Source organism: Enhydra lutris, unplaced genomic scaffold (genome assembly GCF_002288905.1).
Source record: "Enhydra lutris kenyoni isolate GAN:26980312 unplaced genomic scaffold, ASM228890v2 scaffoldscaffold20, whole genome shotgun sequence".
NCBI lineage: Eukaryota > Metazoa > Chordata > Mammalia > Carnivora > Mustelidae > Enhydra > Enhydra lutris.
In genome coordinates, this window is record NW_019154104.1 from 5,778,518 (window position 1) to 5,804,623 (window position 26,106).

The 26,106-nt window shown below is 40.9% G+C and overlaps 1 protein-coding gene across 3 annotated transcripts in view; it reads left to right on the forward strand.

Moving 5' to 3' along the window:
* The window catches only part of LOC111148755 (EF-hand calcium binding domain 11), a 142,349-nt gene extending 116,482 nt beyond the window's left edge, over positions 1 to 25,867 (forward strand). Inside the window, exon 6 of one of the 3 annotated variants that reach the window (XM_022505545.1) lies at positions 25,655 to 25,867. In XM_022505545.1, coding sequence (XP_022361253.1) covers positions 25,655 to 25,745 — 91 coding nt within the window. In that variant the 3' untranslated portion in view covers positions 25,746 to 25,867. Of the gene's footprint in view, positions 1 to 25,636 lie in introns of all 3 variants that reach the window. The other 2 variants (XM_022505544.1, XM_022505547.1) reach the window with 2 other exon arrangements.
* Positions 25,868 to 26,106: the final 239 nt, after the last annotated feature.

The following is a 26,106-nucleotide window of genomic DNA, read 5'->3' on the forward strand; positions in this document are numbered from 1 at the left end:
TCACACGTTGTTGCTTCTTCCCTCTAGTAAACAGCTACATGTGTTCCTTTTGAGAGTCTGCTTAGCTTAGCACAGTTCAGAATCTGAACTGGCTTCAACGATGGTTTGTGTTTCTGTCATCCCGTGGTACAAGAAATCCCATGTTTAAAAATGGATTTGGTGCCAGCAATGACAGCACATAGCTGTGAAGATAAACAATTTGAGTTATTAAAATCTGTCATTTTATGTGTCCACTTAAGCGTTGAAATTTGTGTTTAAAATGTGGAATGGCAAAACTGTGGAATGTAAAGCATCATACTTATGTTTGTTAAGCATAAATTTTAATGTATACCTGAACTGTTTTACTAAATTTGAATAATATTTCATAAAGTGATATTGATTCTTTTTTGCGTTGTTAACAGTTTGTTTTAAAACCAGAGAATTTGGGGCACCTGGGTGGCTCAGTTGGTTAAGCAACTGCCTTTGGCTCAGGTCATGATCCCGGAGTTCTGGGATTGAGTCCCACATCGGGCTCCCAGCTCCATGGGGAATCTGCTTCTCCCTCTGACCTCCCCTCTCATGCTCTCTGTCTCTCAAATAAATTAATTAAAAAAAAAAACCCAGAGAATTAATCAAGAAAACAATGATATTTACTGATTATTACATGATTATTGCTGGAAGTAATTTTGTCATGTAGAGGAAAGAGTGTCAAAAAAATGATATGCTTCTCGTCTCATCTCAGCTAGACCACTGTCCCCTGCTTGAGTTTCCTTCCCTTCCCTGTGCCTCGGTCTAGATAGTACCTCTAGACAGAAAGCCAGGGTTGTGATGGGGTGCTCCTCACTTGTTTTTCTTCTCAGAGATCATAGGTCTTGCTGTCTGTTCCATCTCTGAAAGTAATTTTTTAAAAGATTTTATTTATTTGAGAGAGAGAGTGCACAAACTGGGGGGGAGGCGCTCAGGGAAAAGCAGTGGAGCTGGATGCAGGGCTCGATCCCAAGACCCTGAGATCATGACTTGAGCCAAAGGCAAATGCTTAACCAACTGAGCCACCCAGGCACCCCTGCCATTTAAAAAAAATTTTTTTTCATCATTTATGGTGGAAGAGCTCGTGGTACCCTCCAAGTTGGATTTAATTATTTGGTTATATTCCTATTCCCTGGATTAGCCTCTGAGTTCCATAAGTGTAGGTGCCATATGGTATTAAAGTTCTCCAGAAAAACAGAAACAACAGGGCATATGCACGTAGGGGGAGAGAGAGTCATTTTAAGGAACTGGCTCACACAACTGGGGATGCGGGCAAGTCCAAAGTCTACAGGGCAGGCAGCATATTAGAGAGTCAACCAAGGTTTCTATGTTGTAGTCTTTTTTTTTTTTTTCCTATGTTGTAGTCTTGAAGAAGAATTGCTTCTTCTTCCGGAAACTTTGCTCGTAAGGAAGGCCTTTAACTGATTGGATGAGGCCCACCCACATTATTAGAGGACCATCTGCCTTATTCAAAGTCTCCTGATTTAAAGATTAATCACATCTACAAATTTTCTTCTCACCAACATCTAGACTGGTGTTTGACCAAACCGCTGAGCATCCCAGCCAAGTGGATACATAAAATTAACCACCACACAAATGTTACTTATTTCTGCACCCTCAGGACCTAGGGTGGTACGCAGAAATTAAGAACGAACAAATAAGAGGCTGGGGTTTGGAGATAAGGAAATAATATTGGAAATAAGGCTGGAAATAGAGGTCGCAGTAGCTTTGAGACTTGAGTGAGGGAGTTGACTATATGATGTGGGCAGAATGGGAGTCTTCTCATAGCTTTTCTGAGGGAAATACATGATGTCATCTGTCTTGACGGCGCTGTGGAGAGCGAGGTTGAGTGTGCAGAATCGTTATGGTAGCGAGGGGAGAATGGCAAGGACCCAAATAATGCAGTGTCCTGGGGATGGAAAGATCAGCAAAGCGGTAGTGGGACCACTGGGAACAAGCAGAGAGCCGCTGGAGACAGTGTAAAAAGAAAGGCAAGAGGCATGCAAATAGTATTTTGTTGGAAAATTCCACATTTACATTTCCTTCAGTTTCTTTGTTTCTTTAGTGCCAGGACTTCCCAAATGCTTTGGAGAAAGCTCTAGAAAGATGTTAATAAAACCCTAGAAAACAAGCCAACGTGAAATTTATTCCAACAACTGGCGTTTATACTTATAATCCCTTACTTTAAACTGTTAAGGTTTCTCTGTGACCTATTCCAGTCTTTAGCCACATGTAATCATACGATTTTGTATCGTTAGAATAATACTGTGTATATCATTTCATGTTCTCCTCTGAGGAAGTTTATATCAACATGACCTTCACATACATTATGTTTAACAACAGAAAAGCTTCATGGCAAATTGATGAGCCATAATTTACCGAGCTATATTCCTTTTGGGAGACATATGGATTTCCTACTGGGATTTTGCCATTATAAAAGATGATGGTTTAAATGGTTTTCTACCTGAAGTATTTTTAACATCTTGATTGCAATATAATTGACATGAAATAAACTTTTTAAAGTGTGCAGTTTATAATTTTTGGCACCTACACGCTAATGAAATCCCACCACAGTCAAGATAATGAAGATGTCCGTCATCATCCAAAGTTTCCTTGTATCCCTTTGTAATTATTCCTGTCTTCCTGCCCCTTCCCACCTCCCTGCTCCCCCTTCACATGCAACCATCAAACTGTTATCTGTCAGTGCAAATTAGTTCCCATTTTCTAGAATATTATATAAATGGAACCACACAATAGGTACCCTACTTCCGTCTAGCTTCTTTGACCCAGCGTAATTATTTGAGATTTATCCCTGTTATAGTGTGTATCAGTGGTTCATTCCCTTTTAGTTCCTGAGTAGTAGTCCACTGGGTCAATACGCCACAGGTTATTTATCCATACCTAATGAACATTTGGATTGTTTTGGGTTTTAACTGTTGCAAACAAAGCTACTATGAATATCCAGGTCCAGGTCTTCCGGTAGGAGCTTTCTTTTCCCCTTGGGCAAAGCTCTAGGGATAGAATGGCTGGATTATATGGTAGGTGAATACTGAACTTTTAAAAATTGAAGTAGAGTTAACATTCAGTGTTATATTAGTTTTTGGTGTACAACATAATGGTTCAACAATTCTGTACATTCCTCAGTACAATAAGTGTAGTCACCATCTGTCACCAAGTAACATTGTAACTCTTATTGAATATACTCCCTATGCTGTCCTTTTCATCTCCAAGACTTACTTATTTTAGAACTGGATGTTTGTACCTTTTAATATCCTTTATCTATTTCACCCATTCTCCACCGCCCACCTCCCCTCTGACAGCCACCCGTTTGTTCTCTGTATTTAAGAGTCTGTTTGTTTTTCCCTTTCTTTGGTTTGTTTTTCCCTTTTTGTTTGTTACATTCCACATATGAGTGAAATCATATGGTATTTGTCTTTTTCTGATTGACTTATTTCACTTAGTATTATACTCTCTAGCTCCATCTGTGTTGTCACAAATGGCAAGATCTCATTCTTTTTATGCCTGAGCAATATTCCTGTGTGTGTGTGTGTGTGTGTGTGTGTGTGTGTGTGTGTGTGTACATACACACTACATCTTCTTTATCCATTCGTCTATCAGTGGGCACTTGGGCTGCTTCCAAATCTTGGCTATTATAAATAATGCTGCAATAAACATAGGGGTGCCTATGTCTTTTCAAATTAGTATTTTCATTTTCTTTGGGTAAATATCCAGTAGTGGAATTACTGGATCATATGGTATTTCTATTTTTAATGTTTTGAGGAAAATCCACACTGTTTTCCATAGTGGTTGCACCAGTTTTCATTCCCACCAATAGTGCATGAGGGTGTTGTTTTTTTTTTCTTTTCTCCACATCTTCATAAACACTTGTTATTTCTTGTGTTTTTGATTTTAGCCATTCTGACAGGTGTGAGGTGATAACTCATGTGATTTTGATTTGGATTTTTCTGATGAGTGATGTTGAGCATCTTTTTACGTTTCTGTTGGCCATCTGTATGTCTTTGTTGGAAAAATGTCTGTTCAGTCCTCTGCCCATTTTTTACTTGTATTATTTCACTTTTGTTGTTGAGCTATATAAGTTCTTCATATATTTTCGATACTAACCCCTTATTGGGTAGATCATTTGCAAATATTTTCTCTAGTTCAGTACGTTGCCTTTTCATTTGCTGATGATTTCCTGCACTGTGCAAAAAACTCTTTATTTTGGTGTAGTCCCACTAGTTTATTTTTGCGTTTGTTTTGAGAAGACATTATCTAGAAAAATGTTTCTACAGATGATGTCAAAGAAATTACTGCCTGTTTTCATCTAAGAGTTTTATGGTTTCAGGTCTTACATTGAGGTCTTTAATCCATTTGTATGTTGAATTTTTTAAGCAACTGCCAAACTTTTCCAAAGTGTTCGCATTTCCTCTAGCAGTGAATGAGACTTCCAGGTGCTCTACATCTTCATCCACAATGGATCTTTGTAAATTTAGCCATTATTGTAGGTTTACAGTGTTTATCTCATTGTGATTTCCAGTCATATTTTCCTAATGACTAATGATTTTGAAAATCTTTTCATGTACTTATTTTCCATCCATATATCTTCTTTAGTGAAGCATCTTTTCAAGTCTTTTGCCTATTTATTATTGTGTTGTTTGCTTTCTTGTTACTACATTTTGCGAATTCTTTATATATTACTTTATCACGTACAAGCTTTGCAAAGATTTTCTTCTAGTCTGGTGGTTTGTCTTTTCACTCTCTTAATATCTTTGGAAGAGCAGAAGTTTTTAAAATGTGTTTTCTTTGGGTACATCTTCAGAAATAGGATTAAAGGGTCAAAGAATATCATCTTTTGTGTGCGTGGATCTAGTTACCTCTTGTTGAACTGCCTTTGGAGTTTAAAACACTGTATTTGGGCAGTAGTAATATGTTCCCTGGGGGCTTGCCAACTCTGGACTTTATCACTTGTCTTTGTGTTTGCTATTTTGGTGAGTGTAAAGTGTTACATTACGGTTTTATTTCATTCCACTCATATGGCAAGTTGAACAGTTAGTTACTTAAATTTAGTATATTTAAATTTTTCATTCTTTTGGCTGTTTATCATTGGGAATTTTGACTCATTCTTACAGATTTTTAAGAGCTTTTTATATAATTTAGATGTCAAATTTTATATATAATATTTATCATAAAATGTTTTCATATCAATATTTACCTTTCATCTTAGTTTTACCCCCACCTCTCCTACCACTTATTTGTAATTTCTCTTATTTTTTAAGTAGTAAATCTAAGTAACCACTTGAGATAAATATAATATTCTTTTTTTCTAAATCTAGGAAATTATGTGTTAAATTTTTCTTCACCATAATTTTATTATGATTTTATAATTTTATTTAGTGTAAAGTAATAGTCTAAGTTTCTTTCTTTTTTTTTTTTTTAAGATTTTATTTATTTCTTTGATGGAGAGCACAAGCAGGTAAAGCAGTGGGCAGGGGAGAGGGAGAAGCAGGCTCCCCACTGAGCAGACAGCCTGATGTTGGGCTCACTCCCAGGACCCTGGGATCATGACCTGAGCTGAAGGCAGTCACTTAACCAAATGAGCCACCCAGGCACCCCTAAGTTTCTATTTCTTAATATTATTAAAGAATAATCTGAACAGCTTTCCCTTCTGTTATACTCAGATTGTCCTATATTAAATTCTCATATAACTTATGTCCAGAATTTTGCAATTCTGTACTTGGTTCCCTGGATTTCTGAAGTCAGCAATGTACTTTTAATGTGGGTTGCTTTATGACATAATTTGATATTCCCTAAGGCAAGCCCCCTCCTTATTGTGAAAATTAATCTCTGATAATGATTTTCAGAATTTTGTATGTAACAGATTATCCTCTTGTTATTGGAAAAAATATATTAAATATATAAATTAACTTCAAGTATTGCCATTTTTATAATATTTTTTACTTATTTTTTTCTTCTATAAGATATTTGTAGTTTTATTTATATTGGATTGCTATATCCCACCTTAGGTTAGTTACCAAGTAAGTACTCAATAAATGTGTGTTAAGTACAGATATGTTTTGTCCTTCTTGTAAGGAAAACCAATTTTTTTGAAGATTTATTTATTTATTAGAGAGAGAGAGTACACACTCCCATGAACAGGGGAAGTGGCAGGGGGAGAGGAGAGAGAAAAAGAATCCTTAGGCAGAATCCCCACTGAGCTTGGACCCCCCCCCAAAGCAGGGGCTCAATCCCAGGACCCCAAGATCATGACCTGAGCTGAAATCAAGAGCCAGTGGCTTAACCAACTGAGCCACCCAGGTGCTCCAGGAGACAGATGTTTGAAACAAAAACTTAATAGCTGTTATTGCTAAAAAGGAGTGCTAATGTTATTTTGGAGTAGGTTTTATATGATAAATATTCTTGAATTATTTTGTTTCTAAAATTCTTAGTAGATTTCTTTCAGTTTCCTGGGTTTATATAATCATGACTTCTGTAGTTAGTGATGTTCCTGTCTTTTTTTGTTCTTTTTTGGCAGGGCGGGGGGTGGTGGTGGTGGGCGGAGATAGAGATAGAGGGAGAGAGAGAGAGAATCCCAAGCAGGCTTTAGGCCCAGTGTGGAGCCTGATACAGGGCTTGATGCGAGGCCTGATCCCAAGACCCCAAGATCATGACCTGAACTGAAATCAAGTCAGACACTTAGCCAGTCGAGCCACCCAGGTGCCCCTTTGTTACCAATACCACGTGATGTCCCTTTGTTACCAATTTTTCTTACTTGTTTTTCCTGCCTTATCAGTATGTCAAGACCCCTCTAATATTTTATTAAATAACCTGAGAAGGACTGTCTTTGTTTTGACATTGCTTTTAGGAAATAGGCCACTAATATCTGTTTCTCCATTAGGAAGAATAATGGATTTTTATTTTAAAGTCTTTGTTTTGCTTAGTTTTCAGAAATTCAAAATCAAGAATGGACATTATACTTTATAAAATCCCCATTTAAGTCTTCTAACATACTAATACAGTTGACCCCATAACACCATGGACGTTAGGGGCACTGATTCCCTTGCAGCTGAAAATCTGGGTATAACTTTTGACTCCCTAAAACTTAACCACAATAGCATACTGCTGACCAGAAGCCTTACCCCTAACATAAATATTTGATTAACACATAATCTGTATATGTATTATATAGTGTATCCTTACAATTAAGTAAGTTAGAGAAAGGAAAATGTTGTTAAGAAAGTCAGAAGGAAGAAAAAATACATTTATAGTACTGTATCTCAGTTTATTAAAGAAAATCTGTCCGGTCAGGCCAGGCTGGGCCAGGAGCAATGACAACAGTGGGCCTGGCCTCGGGGGACAGTAATGTTCTGCTGTCTAGTGACCTTGACTCAGCAGAGTCAACAGTGCAGCTGCCTCAACTGCTTGGAGGTGTGCCACCAGCTTGTGGCCATCAGCAGCTGTGTGCACATGAGTGCCTGGCCTCTGGGCAGAGGGGCTCCCACAGGGAGGGGTCTGTCCCTCCCCGGAGGGGCCCAAGACCTGCAGCTACCCAAATGCAACTGGGAAGGCCAGCACACAGAGGACTCCAGGGGTGGGTGATGTCTGGGGCCAGGGGCTTCCTGCACTGCACTCTGCCCACTCTGGGACCTTTCCTCTGCTTCAGTCCGGCCTCCTGCCTGCCAGCCCTGGGTGCTGGATCCAACTACCCTGTGGGCACATGGGGCAATCTGCAACCCTGCCTAGTCTTGGGGCCCCCAGTGGGCTGCTGATGGCCTCTGTGGGCCTCCCCAGATACTCAAAGGGCAGCAAGGGAGAACTCCACAGCAGTTACCTTCAGTTGGGTTCCTTGGAGACTGGGGTAGGCAATCATAAATGCATGTTTTGTGCCTTTTGCTGTCAACTTAAAAAAAACCTGCATATAAATAGATCCTTGTAAGTTCAAACCTATGTTGTTTTAAGGGTCAACTATAATTATATAATTACACACACATATATATGTATATACATATATATGAATAATTATGAATGCCAGAAAATAGACGAGGGGTGAATTAACTATATTATAAAAAGACATTTCTTTTTGGTTCACAAATTTTTCATCATTTGCTTTGAATTTTCCAAAATTTTCTTTTCACAGAGACTTGAGCACTCATTTATCTTGTTGCTAAGGCTTCTATAGACTTCATGTCCTCCTCCTGTCTCAGCAGCATCTCCAGTCTGCTCATTCTACCCTCCTCTTGATTCTCATTGATTTTTATTTTTTCAGTTAGGTGCTCTATCAAGTCAGTCAAACTCTAATCTTCAGAATATTCCAGGGGTACTCACTCTCCTCTAAGAGTTTATTTCCTCACCATTGCTCAAAACTCAAGTTTACAGCTATCCATGTAGTATTAATTAAAAAGGATTTCGTAATGAGATTCCTCTAATTTTGATTCCAGTGCTTCTACTAAACTCAAGTTTTGCTAAGGGCTCTTTTCTTGAGCACAGCCCAGCATCTGTGGGAGAAAAACCTAATTAAGAACTTTAATGGAAAATTTTCAAATGTACACTTACTGCCTAATTTTTAAGCACTAATATTTTTAAGCACTAATATTTTAAGCACTAATACTTTGAAGCATTTCTCTGTTCTCTTTTCCCACGCCCAAATTATTGGAATGATCTATGTGCTATTATTCTGCAGAACTCTGGGGAGGAGATCTGGCTGAGAGGTCCTGATTAGGGCATTCCAGGTCCATGGCTTACACACCCCAAAATTCTGCAGGACTGTGAAAAACTTTGGACTGATGGCATAGCACAGTGATCCTGATCCCAGGGTTCATCCCATATCCCCACAGAAACCTAGAACGGTTGGAAAGGAGGCGTCCTGAGGTCTTGTTCCTAGTACTCCATGCAGTGTGTCCATAGCTTTGAGCTGGTGGTTTTCTACAACCTGGCTTTTCCTTCCATGTAAAATAGGACCTATGTGGATTCTTGACAAAGGTCCTCATGATCCCCCAAAGCCCAGAATTATTATTAGCTGGGTGTAGAACCCTGCTGTCCATCAAGAGACGGACGGGGTTTTCCATCCTGATTTTGGTGCCAGCTGGATATATAACTTCAGAAAAGTTTCTGTATGCTTCTGAACTTCAGTTTTCTTGTCTGGAAAATGAAAAAAAGTAGGTCGGGTGATTTCTAAAGTTCATTAAAGGGGGAAAAATGACTACCTGCTGTCGCTCAGGCTAGAGGGTCGGAATTTGGAAGCATGGTGGGGACGTGAGAGTGGCCTTTCTCCCCGTGTTTCGGAGTATGTGACACTCAAGGGTGGCAGCCCCGCGCCCTCAGGACAGCTGACTTCAGGGGGGCAGGAAGGTTCCCACGTCACGGTGTTTGTTCAGGTCCGCGCTCCAGAGGTTTGTCATACCAAGCACGAAGCGGAGTTGTTTTATCCCTGCGGTTTGATTGGAACTAAGAAAAGGGTTTTGTTTTGTTTTCTCTCCCCGCTGGGAGCTGTGTTCAGTAAAACTTCCATACAGGGAGGTATTTATTATGAAAGAGTGTCAAGTGAGTCGAATAGCCAGACCATGCAGTCACGGAAGGAAGCTGGCTGCGGAGGAATGTACGCACAGACGGCGACACCCCGGGCCGCGGTCCCCGCTGCGGATGCGGACACGCGCGTTCCTTCCTGGCGCAGTCCGAAGTGTCCTTGCTCTCATTCTTTTCTCATAAACTCATCCTCTCTGAGCGCTCGAAGCGCTCTATGGCTTTCCTTTGTTGGCCCTAGCTCGGGATGATGTTATCAAACGTGAATTTTCCCTTAGCTGTTGATTGCATGAACGGGAAGCCGGCAGAATAGACGAGAGGCAGGGGCGCGTGGGCTTAGAGCTCAAGCTGCTTGCTGTGCACGTGCACACGCGTGTGCGTGGGTGTGCATGGGTGTGCGGGCCGGGGCTTTGCGGGAGCTGCGGTTATGAAAGTAACGTGTGCAGCTCATAGACTGTTTGCGAACTAGAGAAAGGTGAGAAGACAATAAAAAACAACCTCATTCCTACCAAGCCAAAGACGATCATTGTTAATATTCTGGTATTTATTCTTTCCTGTTGCTCTCCGAGGTTTTGTTGCTGAAATAAGTGAGAGTTGTCTTTTGTTTTTGTTTTTTTCATCTTTGCTTTTCTATCATTTTGCTATTTTTCACTTTTTAAAGACCTCTATATTGACCGTGTTTGTCTGCACTTTTGTTATTTCCTTAGGAGAGGTTCCTGGGTGTGGGGAATACCATATTAGGGAGTATGAGCTTTTTTTGGTCATTTTTACAACTCTTGATTCTTCTTACTGCATTGCCTAATTAACGAATGACAGTTCCTCCAGCAGCATATGCCCCTCTCACCGTGTGCTCAGCAATGACCAAATGTTATTTACTTTTCACATCTTTTCTGATCTAACAGGTGACAGTATTATCTCATTTTTGTTTTTTTTTTCACTGATTGTAATATTGAACATTTTCACACGTTTATCCATTCTTTCTATTCCTTCTTTTGTGAATTATCTATTCATGTCATTTGCCCATGTTTTTTTCTTTAGTGAGAGCATTTACCTGTTTCCATTTTTATTGCAACTGTTTTTCCGTTCTTTTTTATTTTTATGATTTTTTTGAAGTGCAGAAATTTTAAGTTTTCATATATTCAAATCTGTGATCTTTTCCTCTACAATTTCTTCCATTTACTTTTATACTAATAAAGTTTTCCTTGTTTTGAGACCAGGTTAATATTCACTACCATTTTCGTGGTGGGTTTGAATCTGTGAATTTTCAGACTATCTGCCACTTTCATGTATTTAGAATTCACGTTAGTATATATCATTGAGCGACAATCAAAACATTTTTGTTTCCAAATAGCCAGTTTTTCCATTATCATTTATTACATAGTCCCTGTTTGTATACAGTGCCTTCATTATCATATTCTGTACTGAGTTTTTTTTTTAATACACGTACACAGACCTCTCCAGGCTGTGAGCTTTTCTATTCCCTGGTCTCCTTACACAAAAGACACACCTTTTATCCCCCCAATTCGTATAATATGTTCTCAGACTTAGTATTCCTCATTTTCATATTGTTCTCAGCACTTTCTGCCTGTCTATTTTCCAGATGAATGGGAGAATCATTTTCGTGGAGTTCCAAAAACCTCCCTTTAGGGTTTTGATGAAAATTGCATTCAACCTATAAATTAATTGGGGAGAATTTGGCATCTTTACAACATTTAGTCTTTCCAACCAGCAATACGCATATGGCATGCCCCTCCACATTTTCAAATATCCTTTTGATGTCTCAGTGGAATTTTGTATTTTTTCTTTATACAAATTCAACACATTTCTTATTAAGGTATTTCCCTATTATTTTATATTTGAGATACTTTTTTAAAAGTGGAATCTTTTCCCCCTTCAGTTTGGCTCTACTTTTTCTAATATTGCTTTTCCCCAGTGATTGCCAGGTACTGACAGGAATCTCAAGTGAATAGCATATTTGTTTCTTTCCAAGCTTATAAACTCCGAGATTTAGAACTGGGACCAACCTTAAATATATTTTCTTTTCATAGATGATAAAAGTGAGGTCATGAACAGTATATAACTTTATTTGAAGATCATACAGTTTGTTAGGTGAGTGGCTAAGCAGGCGAATACTTCCAAACATTCATATTCTTTGTGTCGAGGACATGTAAAGCTTAAATATCCGAAACCAAACTCATTGCTATCCCCCCTTGTGTTAATTTCCCATGGCCGCTGTCACTGTGTACCGCTGACTTAGTAACTTAACACACATGTATTGCCTTTTAGTTCTGGAGGTCGGAAATCCAAAGTGGCCTTTGCTGGCCGAAGATCACGGTGTCAGCAGGGCTGCCTTACTTCTAGAGGGTTGAGGGGCAAATCTATTTCCTTACCCTTCCAGAGCCTCGGGAGGCTGCCCGTATTCCTTGGCTCATGCACCTTCCTCCATTTCATAGCCAGTAGCTTAGCAACTTTCAAGCTCTCTCTGACTCTTACTGAGTCTTCTACTTACCTCCTTCCACTTTTTTTTTTAAAGATTTTATTTATTTATTTGACAGATAGAGATCACAAGTAAGCAGAGATGGGGGAAGCAGGCTCCCCACTGAGCAGAGAGCCCAATGTGGGGCTCGATCCCAGGACTCTGAGATCATGACCTGAGCAGAGGCAGAGGCCCAACCCACTGAGCCACCCAGGTGCCCTTTCTCCTTCCACTTTTAAGGACCCTCAGGATTACATAGGGCCCGCCTGGATAATCTGGAATGATCTGCCCATTTTAAGGTCAGGAATCTTAACTCCATCAGCAGCCCTACTCTTCCTTTCTCATGTGACATTTTCTTGTGTTCTGGGGATTAGGATTTAGACATCTTTTGGGGGGGGGGCATTATTCTGTCTACTATAGCAAGGATGAACTTTCAAAATTTCTGTCTAAGTACATTAGTCCTCTCCTTAAAGCATATCAGGTCATCTCATGCTCCTTGGATTATGACCAAAACTCTTCTGTGGCCTTCCAGCTCCAGAATAGTCTTATCCCACTCACTCTCTACCTTCATTAGACTCCATGCTCATTCTCACTCTATGCTTTGGCCACGGTGGCTCTTTCCATTCCCTGAACATACCTTGCTCTCTCTTGTCATGAGGCTCTTGCACATGCTGTTCCCTCTGCCTGGAAAGCCCTTCTGCACCTCCCAACTACCTCTCATCCCTCAGATCTCAGCCCCATTTTGTATCCTCAGGGTCAGTGCCCAGACCTTCCTGCTCAATCCTCTGTCCCACCATCTTATAGCACCTTTTCTCTTTCCTTCAGAGTACTTAGGACACTGGTGATTTTATTTTACTCAGAATTACTTCATTCTCTCTCTGGCTGGACTAAAAGGATCTCTGTTTCTTTCTTCCCCACATCTTCAGAACCTGAAGCACCTGGTCCACAGTGGGCTCTTAGTGTGTGTCCCATGAATGACCAAATGAACTCAGTAACCTATTTCTTAAAAAAAGCATTTTTATTGAACGTGTTCACTGACACATTTATAAAAGCAAAAGGGCTTTTTGAAAATTCAGCAAATAAGTAAATCATTATAAATCCATATAGCCATTAAAAAAAAGACTATAGCAATGGGGGGAAATGTTTATGTTTAAAATAGCAGGATACAAAATGCTCTTATGCTAGTCAGAAGGCAAAGTGCAATAATGATCATAGCAATCAGTTCAAGATCATGGAATGGTGAGTGATACTTTTCTCCCACCTCCAAACTCCCCTGTTGCCATGTTCATATATTCATCACACATTTCCTGCAGCCCGTGTGTGCCAGGGTCTGTATCAGGAATAGGAACAGCACGTGAACAGGATGTATTGGTCTCTGTTCACTGCAAGGTTATGGCCAAGTAGGAGGAAAACTCATAATAATCATGACGTAGATGATCTAGTATTGACAGACTATTGCTGTATTCAAGAAAACTTTGCCATAGTGTTCACCATAAGCTAAAGTAAATATTTCTTAAATCAGGTCCATCATTTATTATGGCATTGAAATTTTTAATTGTGTGTGGGGCGGGGGGAATTGTAGGAGAAATATACCCATTGCCTTTAGTCTTTAGGCTTTGAAGGAGATTTCCTAAATTGTCTCTCCAATCCCTAATCACCGCTTTTATACATTCTAGAAGGAAAGCATTTGGAATCAGGGTGAACTTCTGGTTACCTTCGTTCAACTACATTAAAAAGGTTTGTGCAGGTGGTCAACAGGACACCACTGATCCTCCCCAATTCAACCTCATTCCCAAGCATTTGGTGGGTCTTCAGCACCCACTTCTAGGAAACTGACAAGGCAGAGTTTTGCTGCCATAAAATCTCTTGGTTTCATCTTCTCACACTTATGCGCTCAGTGTCTGTGCCTCTGTGCTTGAGCATAATGTAAATACTTAATTTGTTTAATAAATATCCTGAAATAGCCTCTTTGAGTTGTTACTAGAAGGGCACGAACCTTTTAACTCACTTAGTCAGCGCAGATCAACACTTAATGTCTTTAATGATGATCAGGATCTTTTTTAGTGGCTGAAAATCTCTGTAATCAATGATGTGGTCCTGCCTGGAGGCAGGAGAGACTAGATAATGGGCAGAAAATGTCACACTGGATGGGACTAGTAATTTGAATCCCTGAAATCAGTATTAGAGTGGCCATTTATGGGAGAGGCCAGTTTCTTCCCAAGGCTAAGAAGAGCCCCGCCAGCACCCCAGTACTCTTAAGTGATTTACACATTGCTGAAACCATGATGAGCCAGTTCCTCTTTCAGCCCGAAATATCGGAAGGCTCTTCTCCCCTGCCCACCTACCCAACAAGGCCATTGCCATGCCAGTTTGCGGCACAGTGGTCACCCACCTGAAAAGTAATTCTCAGTGCTGGGCAGGAGTGGAGAGGATTGGGGCCCGGGGGTATCATGGGATTTCTGAGACCTCGTTAAGGCGGGTACATCCCCTTTTCTTTCCCCATCCCTGTACCGACCTTGAGAATTTTATTTTCATTTCAGGGATAGGAAACAAGTCCCATTTTCTAGCTGTTACATGAAGGAGCACTTCCAGCTTTCAGTCCTAAAATATCCCCTCTGAACTTGGAGTCCCTTGGTCTTAGTCGAGCGTTTGATTAATTTAGCCATGTTCACATTTTCTGCATTTCATAATTTTCTGAACGCTTGTCATATGCCCTGCGAACCTTCTTTATCTCTTTTGAGTGAAATTCTCATATTAAAAGCCCTCATGGTCATTCCATTTGGTGTGACTTTGTGATTATAAGTGGACTTTATTAATAGAGAGCTTCTGATAATATGAGGGAATTGTTTCATTATGAAATGTTATTCATTTTTTATGTTGTTTATTATTGTCCACAGACCCAGAGGTTTCAAATGGTGGGAGCACGTTGTAAACGAAAGCATAAGTAATTTATTGTAATTATTCTGAACTAAGGCCAGATTTCCTACTGGCTCAGTGATGCACATCAATTGAAAATGGGCTGAGATATAAAATCTTATTTTCTTAAATGGATTACTTAAAATGAAAGTGTAAGCAATTAAAAATATTAATTTTTATAAATTCCTGCGTCCTCCTTTAATGAAAAAACAAAACCTGACTTGATCAAATTTTAAAATAACATTTCTATAACTAAGCTGTATGGAGTAAGTCCCTTGGATTTCTGGTGAGGCTAAACTAACACAGTATAATTCGGCCATGTCATAGTCCCTAGGGTGACTGTCAGGTCCTGTGCTCTCCTTTGAAATGTGAGTGCTTTTAATTAGATGAAGCAATGGCTAGTTTTTGTTTCTCTATTATTATATTATTATCATTCCATTGCCAGGACTCCAGTCTGATCTAATTCTAAAGGAGGCTGGAAAATGTGGTTTAGCTATGTTTTCGGGAAGAGAGGGAATTAAGTTTTGTGGAACATATAACAAGCTCTGCCTCGGAATCGAACTTCACCCATGTCAGAATGGATAACCCATTATCCCAGCTCCTTTTCCTTTCAAACTGTTCTATATCCACTGATTCGAAATGCCCCTTTTGACCTTTGGTGAATTCTTAGGTACGTGTTCTGGATGTTGTTCTCACTCACTGATTGCGGGGTCTTAATCACACTGTTTTGCTTACTGAAGCTCTATATTCTATTTTGTTACTATGTGTATTTTCTAAAAAATATTCTGAATCTTCTGGCACATTTCCTTTTCCAGATAAACTTGAGCTTCACATTTCCTAAGAAAGGAAAAAAATAAGCAAACAAAAAAACTCTCCAGTCTCCCTATCATCTATTATTAAATATATGTTCTACTTGAAAACATGATACTATTAGAGAAGATAAGCATTATTTGACAATCGGTATCTTCTGACTCCGAGGAAGTATGCTTTTAAAAAGCAAGCTTTCTATCACACAGTGGCTAGCAATGTTATTAGCAGGGATTTATAAACGACTTGAATGTTTATGGTTCATATTTCAACTTCAAGTCTGTTTGTTGCATTAGCAAAATGAAGCTCATTAAGCCTTTTCTTTTGGATCATCTCTCCAAGCCTCTGAGTCCACTAATACTCCGCTTTCTTGTCTGGGAGTATGTAATCTTTCCCACATTACACTTGAAAGTTCAGCTCATTCCTAAACCTCCAGTCAAGGATATGAACTTGTTGCTTTCAGAGAGGCCACATCTGTGCACTGAACCATTACGCCATCTGTTAAAGTGGTCAGAGTTCATTTTATTGCCTCCTTTGTGGAAGGACTCGTACTGTAAAAGCGTGTGTTATTGAAAACATAATTTTCCTCATCATTATGCTTTCTTTCTAGCCGGATCATAACCTGCGAGAAATCTATTGAGCAGAGAGTGAAAAGCTCTTCAGAATAGCTGTTCTTAAGAGATTAAATGATTGCCATCTCTGTCCCATTTCTTTTATCTCATAATCAAGTTCAAGATGATACTAGATATCTCAGCTGAAGTGATTATATATTTGAAATAGAAATGGCTTTATCTCCATTCATATTTCACACTGTTGAAGGCAGGATCATTTTTCCCCCATTTACATTTATATATGTATGGTTCTTTACAACTGTCTGCAGGGTTAAAGATTCAAAGTACTTTCTGAAGGCAAAAATAGCTAATAGGAATTCGGTTGTATTTTTCAATGTTCTGTGCACAAAGACACTAAGTTGTATATGAAGATCCAGCTTAGATTCATCAAAATTTAGAGCCGTATCAAATCTTGGCAAGTCATAGCCCAGCCATTCTTGACAAGTGAAGAGTTTGGGCTTCAGAGCAGCTAAGACACTTGCCCAAGGTCACACAGCCTCACTGAGATGAAAGCTCCCTCCTGGGCCGTTTCTGCTGGACCCTGCTGCCTCCCCCCTGCCATATTCAGAGCAAACCTGTCACACAGATCTGCTGTAGGGAAAGAATGGGAGGTCTAGTGACCCAAAGACATAGGAACCAGATTTTCTTATAATTGGTTCAAAGATGTTCCACTTTGGGTTTTATTCTTTATCCTTAAAGCTGCCTGATCTGTGCTGTTTTCTTACATCACAATTTCTCTTCCAGAGATTCAAACTGAGAAAAAAGATCATGTCACTATTTATTAGCAGCTCTGCTAAAACACTTGCTAGAGAAGGAATATGACACTCTTTGCCGGAAGTGAGCCATTGGGCTGTATGTTGATTGCATTTACCCACATGCCCACCCACAAGTAGTCAATAATCAAGCATACTGAAATTACATTCTTTCCTCCTTTTAAAATATTTCTAGCTTTAAATAAGACTCCTCATTTTTAAAACCTAGTAAATAGGACAAAGTGAGTCATTATTTATAGTTAATCACTTTTGCCAGCTGTGACTGCATTTCACATCCATTTTTCTGTTTTGTCTTGGACTGGAGAATCTATCCTGTCGCTCTGTAAGGAAAAAACCATATTGGTCCCATCAATAGCCTCTTTCAGCACATAATCACAGTTAAGGCGCTACAAATAGAGATTTTTGTTGGATGCAGCAAGAAAAGTAACTTCTTCAGAATCCAGAACTGTGGAGAGTAATCCCAAATCTTGAGATCGCACCTAACAAGAAAATCTGAATTATTTTAGGGTTCTTTTCAAAATGGAATAATCATTTCACAAATATTGTATTTATGAGTATCTGTTCTATGTCTACCAAGTTCCAGATACTGCAAGGTTGAGAAAAGACTTCAGATGGGATCCCTGGTATGTCAGGATGCTTTAATTTGATAATATCAGGGATCCATTTCAAACTGCCTTGAACAATCCTTGAATCTTGACTTCATTGGGTCAGGTGACTAAAAATTTTGACCTCAGGCACGCTTCAGGCCTGGTTTGATTAGGCTCCAGCTCACTCTGCTGTTCTTCTGACTCTTTCTCTCACTGTGGATAGCCCCATTCTCAGGCTGATCATTGACATTTATGCGCATGTACAGAAAATTTCTGGATCAATGCACCATTGGCTCACAGAACTGGGGAGATTGCATCCTTGTGGTAGAAAAAGGACTGTTATACTGCCCAGCTCACCTCTGCATCCCTGCTGTCCAAGGAAACAGCTTCTTCTTAACTCACAAACAGAATTCCTAGGCTTCATTATGGTCGAACCGACTCCTTACCATCCAGCAGTGGCCAAGGGAGAAATGTCATGTGCCGACTGGCCAGTCGATCCTTGAACCCAATCCCTGTGGTGAGGAGGGCGGGATTATAGTGCTTGGCTTCAGCCAGTTAGCTGCCCTTCCTAGAGCCTGGGGTGGCAAGCCATTCACCCAAACCCCACAGCTGCTGAGTGGCACAGAGGTGTAGGATGGATGCTGGGGAAGGACCTAACAAAATCCACCCTGTCTTTCATTTAGGAAGTTGAGCCTAGTCTTAATGAGGCCAAAGCTTTGCCTGGCTTGTGTCATTCTTCATTTTTGATCTGGTCTGGCCAGCCTTTTATCCTTCCCAATTCAGCCAATGTGCCCAGTTCCCCCACCTGCCCATGGCCAGTCCATGGCTATACCTCTGTATCCACAAGGCCAATGACCTCTCTTATACTTAGGAATGTATTGTCCTCCTACTAAAAGAATAATGACTTGCTGACAGACTAAATAGTATTAAGTAAGACACATGTATTAGAAAAGCCTGCTCCTATCATTTTCTGGTGACCCCTGGCAATTCAGTTGTCTGGAGCTTCAAACTTCAGAGCTCTTCTGAAAGGCAATATTTCATTTGCTCTAAAAATGTTTCTAGAGGAACACTCTGATCTATTTCAAGTAGTGAGATACCCCTCACCTGCATGAGGATCTGACGTGACATGTTATGGCTGATGGCAATTTAAATGCCCCGGGAGAACTTCCATCTCTCAAAATAAACTTTCCGCCATGTCTCAGCCTGGGTTCCTCCTGAAAGCAGGGCTTTGGATGAGGAATGGCATACAGCTTGTTTGGGAAAGAACCTCCGTGAGCAAGCGCAGAACAGAGACTGAGGGCAAGCCAGCACAGGGGTCTGTGAACCAAATTTGTTGCTTCTGGAAGCGACTAGAGCTCAATCCCACCAGAACCTCCAGGAAGCCGAGAGGACAACTTCAGAGTTGTCTGCCTGCCTGAGGGACAGGAGAGAACCAACATCCACTGGCGCCTGCTCCCTCCCTGGGCAGGGGTTGGCCCGTGGGGTGTCCACTCCTTATTTTTTCATACTTCCAGATGCCGTCTGTGCGAGGGCCACACCTGGGTGTTAGCGGTCCCAGGCAGACAGTGAGAGATACTGGGCACTGGGTGCGCCGAGGGGTAGTCCTCCAGCCACGACCGGGCTAAAAGATGGGGGTGAGAACATGAGGTGGGCGCACAGGGAGTCCACCGCACGGTGAACAGCCAAAGTCACACAGGAACCTAGAAAAGACCAGAAACCATCTACACATCTCTTTTATCTTTCCTGCGTGTCTGAATGGCTTTTCTTAACACGTGTCTTTAAAAAGGTAAAATTAATAAACACATTACCAACCGGATTGCCGTAGAGCCCTGCAGGACTCTCATCAACAAAGAGGCAAGCACGCTGGTAGAAAGAACCAGCGGGCTCCTCAGAAGAGAAGGCTGCTTGCGGGAGAAGCTGTCATCATCACATCTTCAATTGGCGGGTCCTCTCATCCCCAGCAGGGGCTCCTTGCTTGGAGGGTAATTTCTATTCTCACTGTTCAGTCAGGATGACAGCTTTGTCCCTAATGTGATGGCAGTTTTGACTTTAGTTTAAATTATTCCATAAAGAATCAAAGAGAAAGAGATTCTCTCTCTTTTTTTCCCCCACCCCAAAAATTCCACTAAGAAAACTTTTCTAATTTAAATCTTTGCCTCCACATTAAATTTCTCATTCATGTTGCAGGTGAATCAAATATAGCGTCAACTTTCAAAACCCTATGTGACTATCATAGTGACTCAAAATAATTGCTGTCTGTCATGTATTTGCTGGGGACACAGATATGCCTGTCACCGGCTCTGTTATCACACCAAGAGCTTGCCTCTCGAGTGCGGTCTTCTCTGGGCTCAATTCAGAGCCCAAGTGTCGGCAGGGCAGAGCACTGGGGCAGTTATCTGCATAACCGATCCAAGAAACGTGTGCCTCAGCTGCCCCTGAAATCACCTGTTGGTTGTTTTTTTTTTTTTAAGGTCCTTAGAGCAATTATTGTAGTAAGTGTAGATGTAGCTGGAATGTTCCAAAGAATTGCCTCCGGCTGTGGTTCCTCTAGCCTGGCAGTTTTGAACTAGGGACGATTTTGTCCCTCAGTGGACACTGGCCATATCCAGAGATGTTTTGGGCTGTCATAGCTGGGGATCAAGGACGGAGGGTGCCACGGACATCAGGAGGGTAGAGCCCAGAGAGGCTGCAGTGCCTGGGACAGCCTCCCACGGTAAAGGATTAGCCAGCCAAACGCTGCCCTAGCTGTTGAGGGTTTACACATTGTAAAATAAGGCCATCTTCTCAGAAAATCGGGACTGAAAGAAAATATTCCTTCAGTTGAAAAATATCAATAATATTAAAAAATACTTGGAGCGCCTGGATGGTTCTGTTGATTAAGCGACTGCCTTTGGCTCAGGTCATGATCCTGGAGTCCTAGGATTGAGTCCTGCATTGGGCTCCCTGCTCAACAGGGAGTCTGCTTCTTCCTCTGACCCTCTCCGCTCTCATGCTCTCTCTCTCTCATTCTCTCTCCCTCAAGTAAATAAATAAGTCTTTTTTAAAAAAAAAAAAAGTGTGTTTAAAATATATATATATTTTAAAATACTCTAAGAGAAAATAACCCCAAAGAGAAGTTTCCACTTACCATTTCACATTCACATTCATGTTCACATTCTGCCCAAATGAAATTGATGTTTATAAGATTGTAATTATAATACATACTAGTTTATATTCTTGTTTCCACTTAAAAACATCACGTTTATATTCTCTATATCATTTTGATAGAGAATATTCCATTGTTTCAATGTAATGAGATTAAACCATTGCCTCTTTTCTTCATTTTTAATTTTAAATAATCTTTTCCTTTTTTTTTTTTTTTAAAGTATCTTGGGAAAAAGAACGTATTCTAATCTGAAATCTGGCTTGGGAGACCCGGCCATATAAAGTAATTGAATTACTTTACAAAAACTATTTTCCAAGAAATAGCTATTTTCTAAAGATTACAAGAAATAGCTATTATGTAAATATTTTCATACAGGAAACACTACTTGTGAAAAACAGTCACTATTTATGTATTTTTAAAATTTGAAAACCCCCTCTGTTTCTCTTCAGAATGTATTAAAGCAACACTCTGGCCTCCCTTAGTGAGAGATTCTCAGTGTGAAAGCCGGGCTCCTTCCAGGTGGGACCCACCTAGCCTCTGGGTCTCAGCCCATCTAGGTCGGGCTGTTGGAGTCCACACAGCATCACAAAAAGAAGAGAACAGAAACTCGCTTAACAAGTCAGGATGTAACAGACAAATGCTAAAGCTCATGCTGATGAAAGTAATTATAACCACTTACAGGATGAGTCAGAAAATGTTTATATTTTAACAGAAAACTGTCAGAACCTAGCTAAGTGGACACAGTCTGGTCTTGCCTGAAATTCTCAATGTGTCCCAGTGTCAGCCTGGGTGTTGCTGTATGTCACAGTTCAATGTTGCCTGGAAGCCCCATTCCACACCCTGCAGGATTTTCAAGCACTTCTGAAGCGTTTTTACAGTATCTGGAAGGCCCATGACTCTCATGCCTTCCTCTGCATTAATTCGGCTGATAGATCATCAAACCATCCCCCACAGTTGTTGCTGGCTTGTGCACCTGCTCGGGTGGAACTGATCTCCTAACTCAGTCTTCAGCTTCGAAGTCAACACAGAAGCCCCCCCCCAAAACACACACACACACACACACGCACACACACACACACACACACACACACACACCATCTGCAGTAGAGCCTGCCTGTTGCACTCCTTGGTGAAGATAATAGGAGGTTCTAACAAGTAATACAGACACCTTTGAAGCACACAGTAAACGTAGTGGTTGAGTAAAGGACTTCTCATCGCTGCACCCCCACAGACTTTCCCAGGGGCCATGTCCCTTCATGGAGGATCCCTGTCTCCTGCCTCTCCGTGGCCCATTCTTCCTCATCTCTCTCTTATCTGACTTGTCATCCCCCTTGCACCAAGAATCCTAAATTGTTCATGCTGAGTTACATAGAGCAGCTCAGCTCTCCTGAATCTCTGCTCCACAAATCAGTCCCACATCTTGCTTCTGCATCTCAAAAGCAAGCAAACCAGGAAGCTTCAATTTAACTGGACCTGTATTTCTAGAAAGCAGTTACTGTTGTTAACAAACAGCATTTCTTTTCCTCTTGTACATCTGTGGGAGCTTTGTTAACTCCTTTGAAAAGCCAGTGCTGAAATAGATGCCTGTATACTCGTCTGTATCTATATCCACTTGTCTGGTGGAAGAGCTGCTACTTAGCCCGATGGGAGTGCTCAGGCTTCGGCTGCAGGGCAGGTTAGTCTCAGATGTGGCTAGCTTCTGTCTCAGTTTCCAGTTTCCTGCTCTGTATTTCCCTCTGTGTCATTCAGCCCGACACTCAAGTGCTTCTTTCTATCCGTCTTCTGCTCTGCGGCTTTGTTTGCCGGAGTTCATCTCACACTTTGGTCTCTCTTGTCCCTAGTCTGTGTTTACAAAATGCGACTAGGCATGGAGACCGCCACTGACTATTCCTTATGGGTCCCTGAGTGATGGTTCCTGAGGGCCTTCTTCAGCATGCATTCTCTCTCTGGCTGGTTTCCAGACTCTCTAAAAGCAGTGATGATATACTCTCTTTCTTTGACCCCCAACCCTTCATGGAAGGTGGTGGATATTCCCTAATGTTGTCAGGTGTTTCTCCAGATCCATTGATTCCACAAATTCATGTACTCTGCAAACATGTGTCTTCTGCAGTGAGCTGAGAGGTAGGGACACAGCCAGAAACAAGAGAAAGTTCTCACCCTCCCCCAATTCGTTTCTAGTTGGAGTGAGAGGTGGTGGAGTATTTTAGTGCTCCGTGAGTGCTGGTAACACCAAAACAGCACACCCTCCTTTCAGAACCAGAGCAAGCGCCTGTCGAGGGGGAATGCGGTAAACAGGAACGATGAAAAGCGCTACCTAATGACGTTTCTTCATCTCCGCGCACACTGCTTCATGCCGCCAGCCACATCTGCTCTTCGACCACGCGGCGATTCAAGTGTGGGTGCTGTGAAACCTTCCTTCTTCAGGATAATTCCATCCTTGATGAAAAAACAATATATTTCGGCTTTTAAAATTATAGCTCTGAAATGTGAATTTCCTCTTTACCCTCCTTGAGACAACCAGACCTGCTCTGTCTCTCAAACACACACACACACACACACACACACACACACACAGAATGAGGAAGAAAAGTCAGAAGATAGGAGGTATTTTACCACGTCTCATTCTAAATATAAACACGATGTTCACATTCACTATGTGAATAAAATGCCATTACAAACCTTATGAATAAATGTTACCATTTTAATGATTCTTGGTTATACTGTGCCCATTTTATGATGGGAAGTTTTGGCAAAGACAACAAGAAAAATAAGTGAATGCAATTACAATGAAGGTTATTGACTGAGAAAAAGGGATTCCCTTTTCCACAAACATTCAGCATCTCAGTAAGTGAACAAACATACTGAGAAAATATTATCAGAAGCAGTTTATTCCAAACATTACTTTTCTAGGTTATCCTCTTAACCTACCCTCTGGGATTTATAGTTCAACCATACCAGTTCAGAGTGGAAAGAAAAAAGGCCACTGATCTAATCCAATTCCTTGGGAAAAATACTTAGGCAATATTAAGAATCTTCAATTATCTAATTTAATAAAAGGGAAGGTTTATTTTCCATAGTCAGTAACATGTGATACTGATTATTTCTAATCCCTTAGAAGAGATCTAACATTCTGCTTTTGGTCCTGTTATAGCATGAAATCATCATGTATATTTTACCAAAAGAAGTAGCAAGAATAATGACCTCTGCAGTCTGCAGTCATTTTATGCTAACACACTGCAACATGGTTTTGCCCTGGGGCAGAGAAGTAGGGATTTTCTGTACTTCAAAAGAATGAAAAATTATCATCACTATCCAGAACCATTATAGACTTCAGAGACTTTGGCATGAAATATTCAGAAAGTTTATTTTAGAATTCAATATTTTAAAAGCCTGCTTTAAAACTATTACAGTGATTAGTGGCTCTGTTACTTGGGCCAGTCTTTGCTTTAAAAAGCCCCGTGTCATGGTTGATACCATTTGTTGTTTCAACAATTAATTTGCATCAACCACAGGAGCTCCACATAAGGAATGTAATGTATTGTTTTAGAAGGCCCCCCAAAGAGGAATTGTGACCACTACTCATCAGTTACCCTTTCAAACACACTTCTTTATTTTCTTTTAAGATTTTATTTATTTATTTATTTACTTGTCAGAGAGAGGGAGAGAGAGAGAGGGAGAACACAAGCAGGTAGAGCAGCAGGCAGAGGCAGAGAGAGAGCCTGCTGAGCAAGGAGCCCGATGCGGGAATCGATCCCAAGACCCTGGGATCATGACCTGAGCCGAAGGCAGCAGCTTAACCAACTGAGCCACCCAGGCATCCCTCAAACACACTTCTTAAATGTTACTTTTCCTGGTCCTGGTTGAAATGTGTTTCTAATACTGTGATTTTTGTCCTTCTGACATGTGTTATCTTACCCATGTGGAGGGGGTGCTATTTCTCTGGCCCTGTCAAGGGAGCCATGCTCCTGTCTCAGTGGTTCTAGGGACACACAGGGCCATCCCAACTGAGGCCACCCACAGCCTCAGCCAACCAGCCAGAGGCTCCCATCTTTACTGCTCTGCACCAGAAAAGCTTATCGGGTGTTTGTGAGGATTTAACACCACTTCTGAGGCCAATGAAGACTTCTGGAGCTAGAGTTAGCCATGTGAAATTGCAATACAACCCCTTCTCCTTGGACTGTTCTGTGTAAGTAGGGAGGCCACCTTGCAGTAGAGTACTTTGAAAGCTTTGGTTTGGGAGTGTCGTGGTCTTGATCTGTGTTCCAAGTCTGCTACTTACCAGCAGTGTGATCTTGTGAAATTGGTGGACCGCTTCCAGCTCAGTGTCTCTGTCTATAAAGTGGACCCATCCCGGCATCATGCCAAGATTCAATAAGATGAGGAACGTCAAGGCAGCACAGTGCAGGTGTCAGTCATTGTCCCCTTCACTGCTATTTATTCCCCAAACATTTTTCTTATCTCTCGTTGGTTTAGTCCACATTTCTGCTTTGTGATGCATATATATTTGTTGGTATATCACAGAAAGAATATGCAGGATGATTAGAAAAACCATTTCTGCTTTTCTTTAAAAACCTGTGCAGTTGGCTTCATTTCTTTAAATGTATGGAATGTATTATTTTTGTAGGTTTTAGTAAGTACATTTTCCTTTCCTTCCTCTGTAGGCATTATCAATGTAAGAAAAAAGATAGGCTTCAAGTTTGCCTTCAAGTAGGTGCCTCTCATAAACATGCAAAGAAATAAAGATTGTGGAACGCTCTTAATGTGTGAGACAAAAAATAATCTGTAAATAACGAAATAACTTTTGTTTCATTTTCCAGGGAAGTAGATCAAGACTCAGATGGTCTTGTCAGCTTTAGAGACTTTGAATATGCCATGAACTATGGACAAAATGAAGCCCAACTATTGTGAACTGCTTTTGGCAACCTCTGGGGAGACACATAGGTTGTAATGTGTGTTTAAACGTCCAACTCCACTCCGTTCGTGATGTAATTATGCTGTATACTTGTGATTAAACTCTCCATCGTGGTTTTCAGATGCTGGTATTACTTGCATGGCAGAATCCTGGAGGAGGTCATTCCACATGGTCTTCCACTGGGGCTCGTAGCCCTGAGCCAGGCTGCTGCTGGCTCTGCCACTGGGGGTGGCCCCACACCTCCTCTTCTCTCTCAATCCACCACTCCCACCCACACTGCAGGCTGGGGTACTCCACTCACCAGTCCTCACCACCCCACCTGCTCGCTCCGTGATTCTCATTGGTTCCTAATATCTG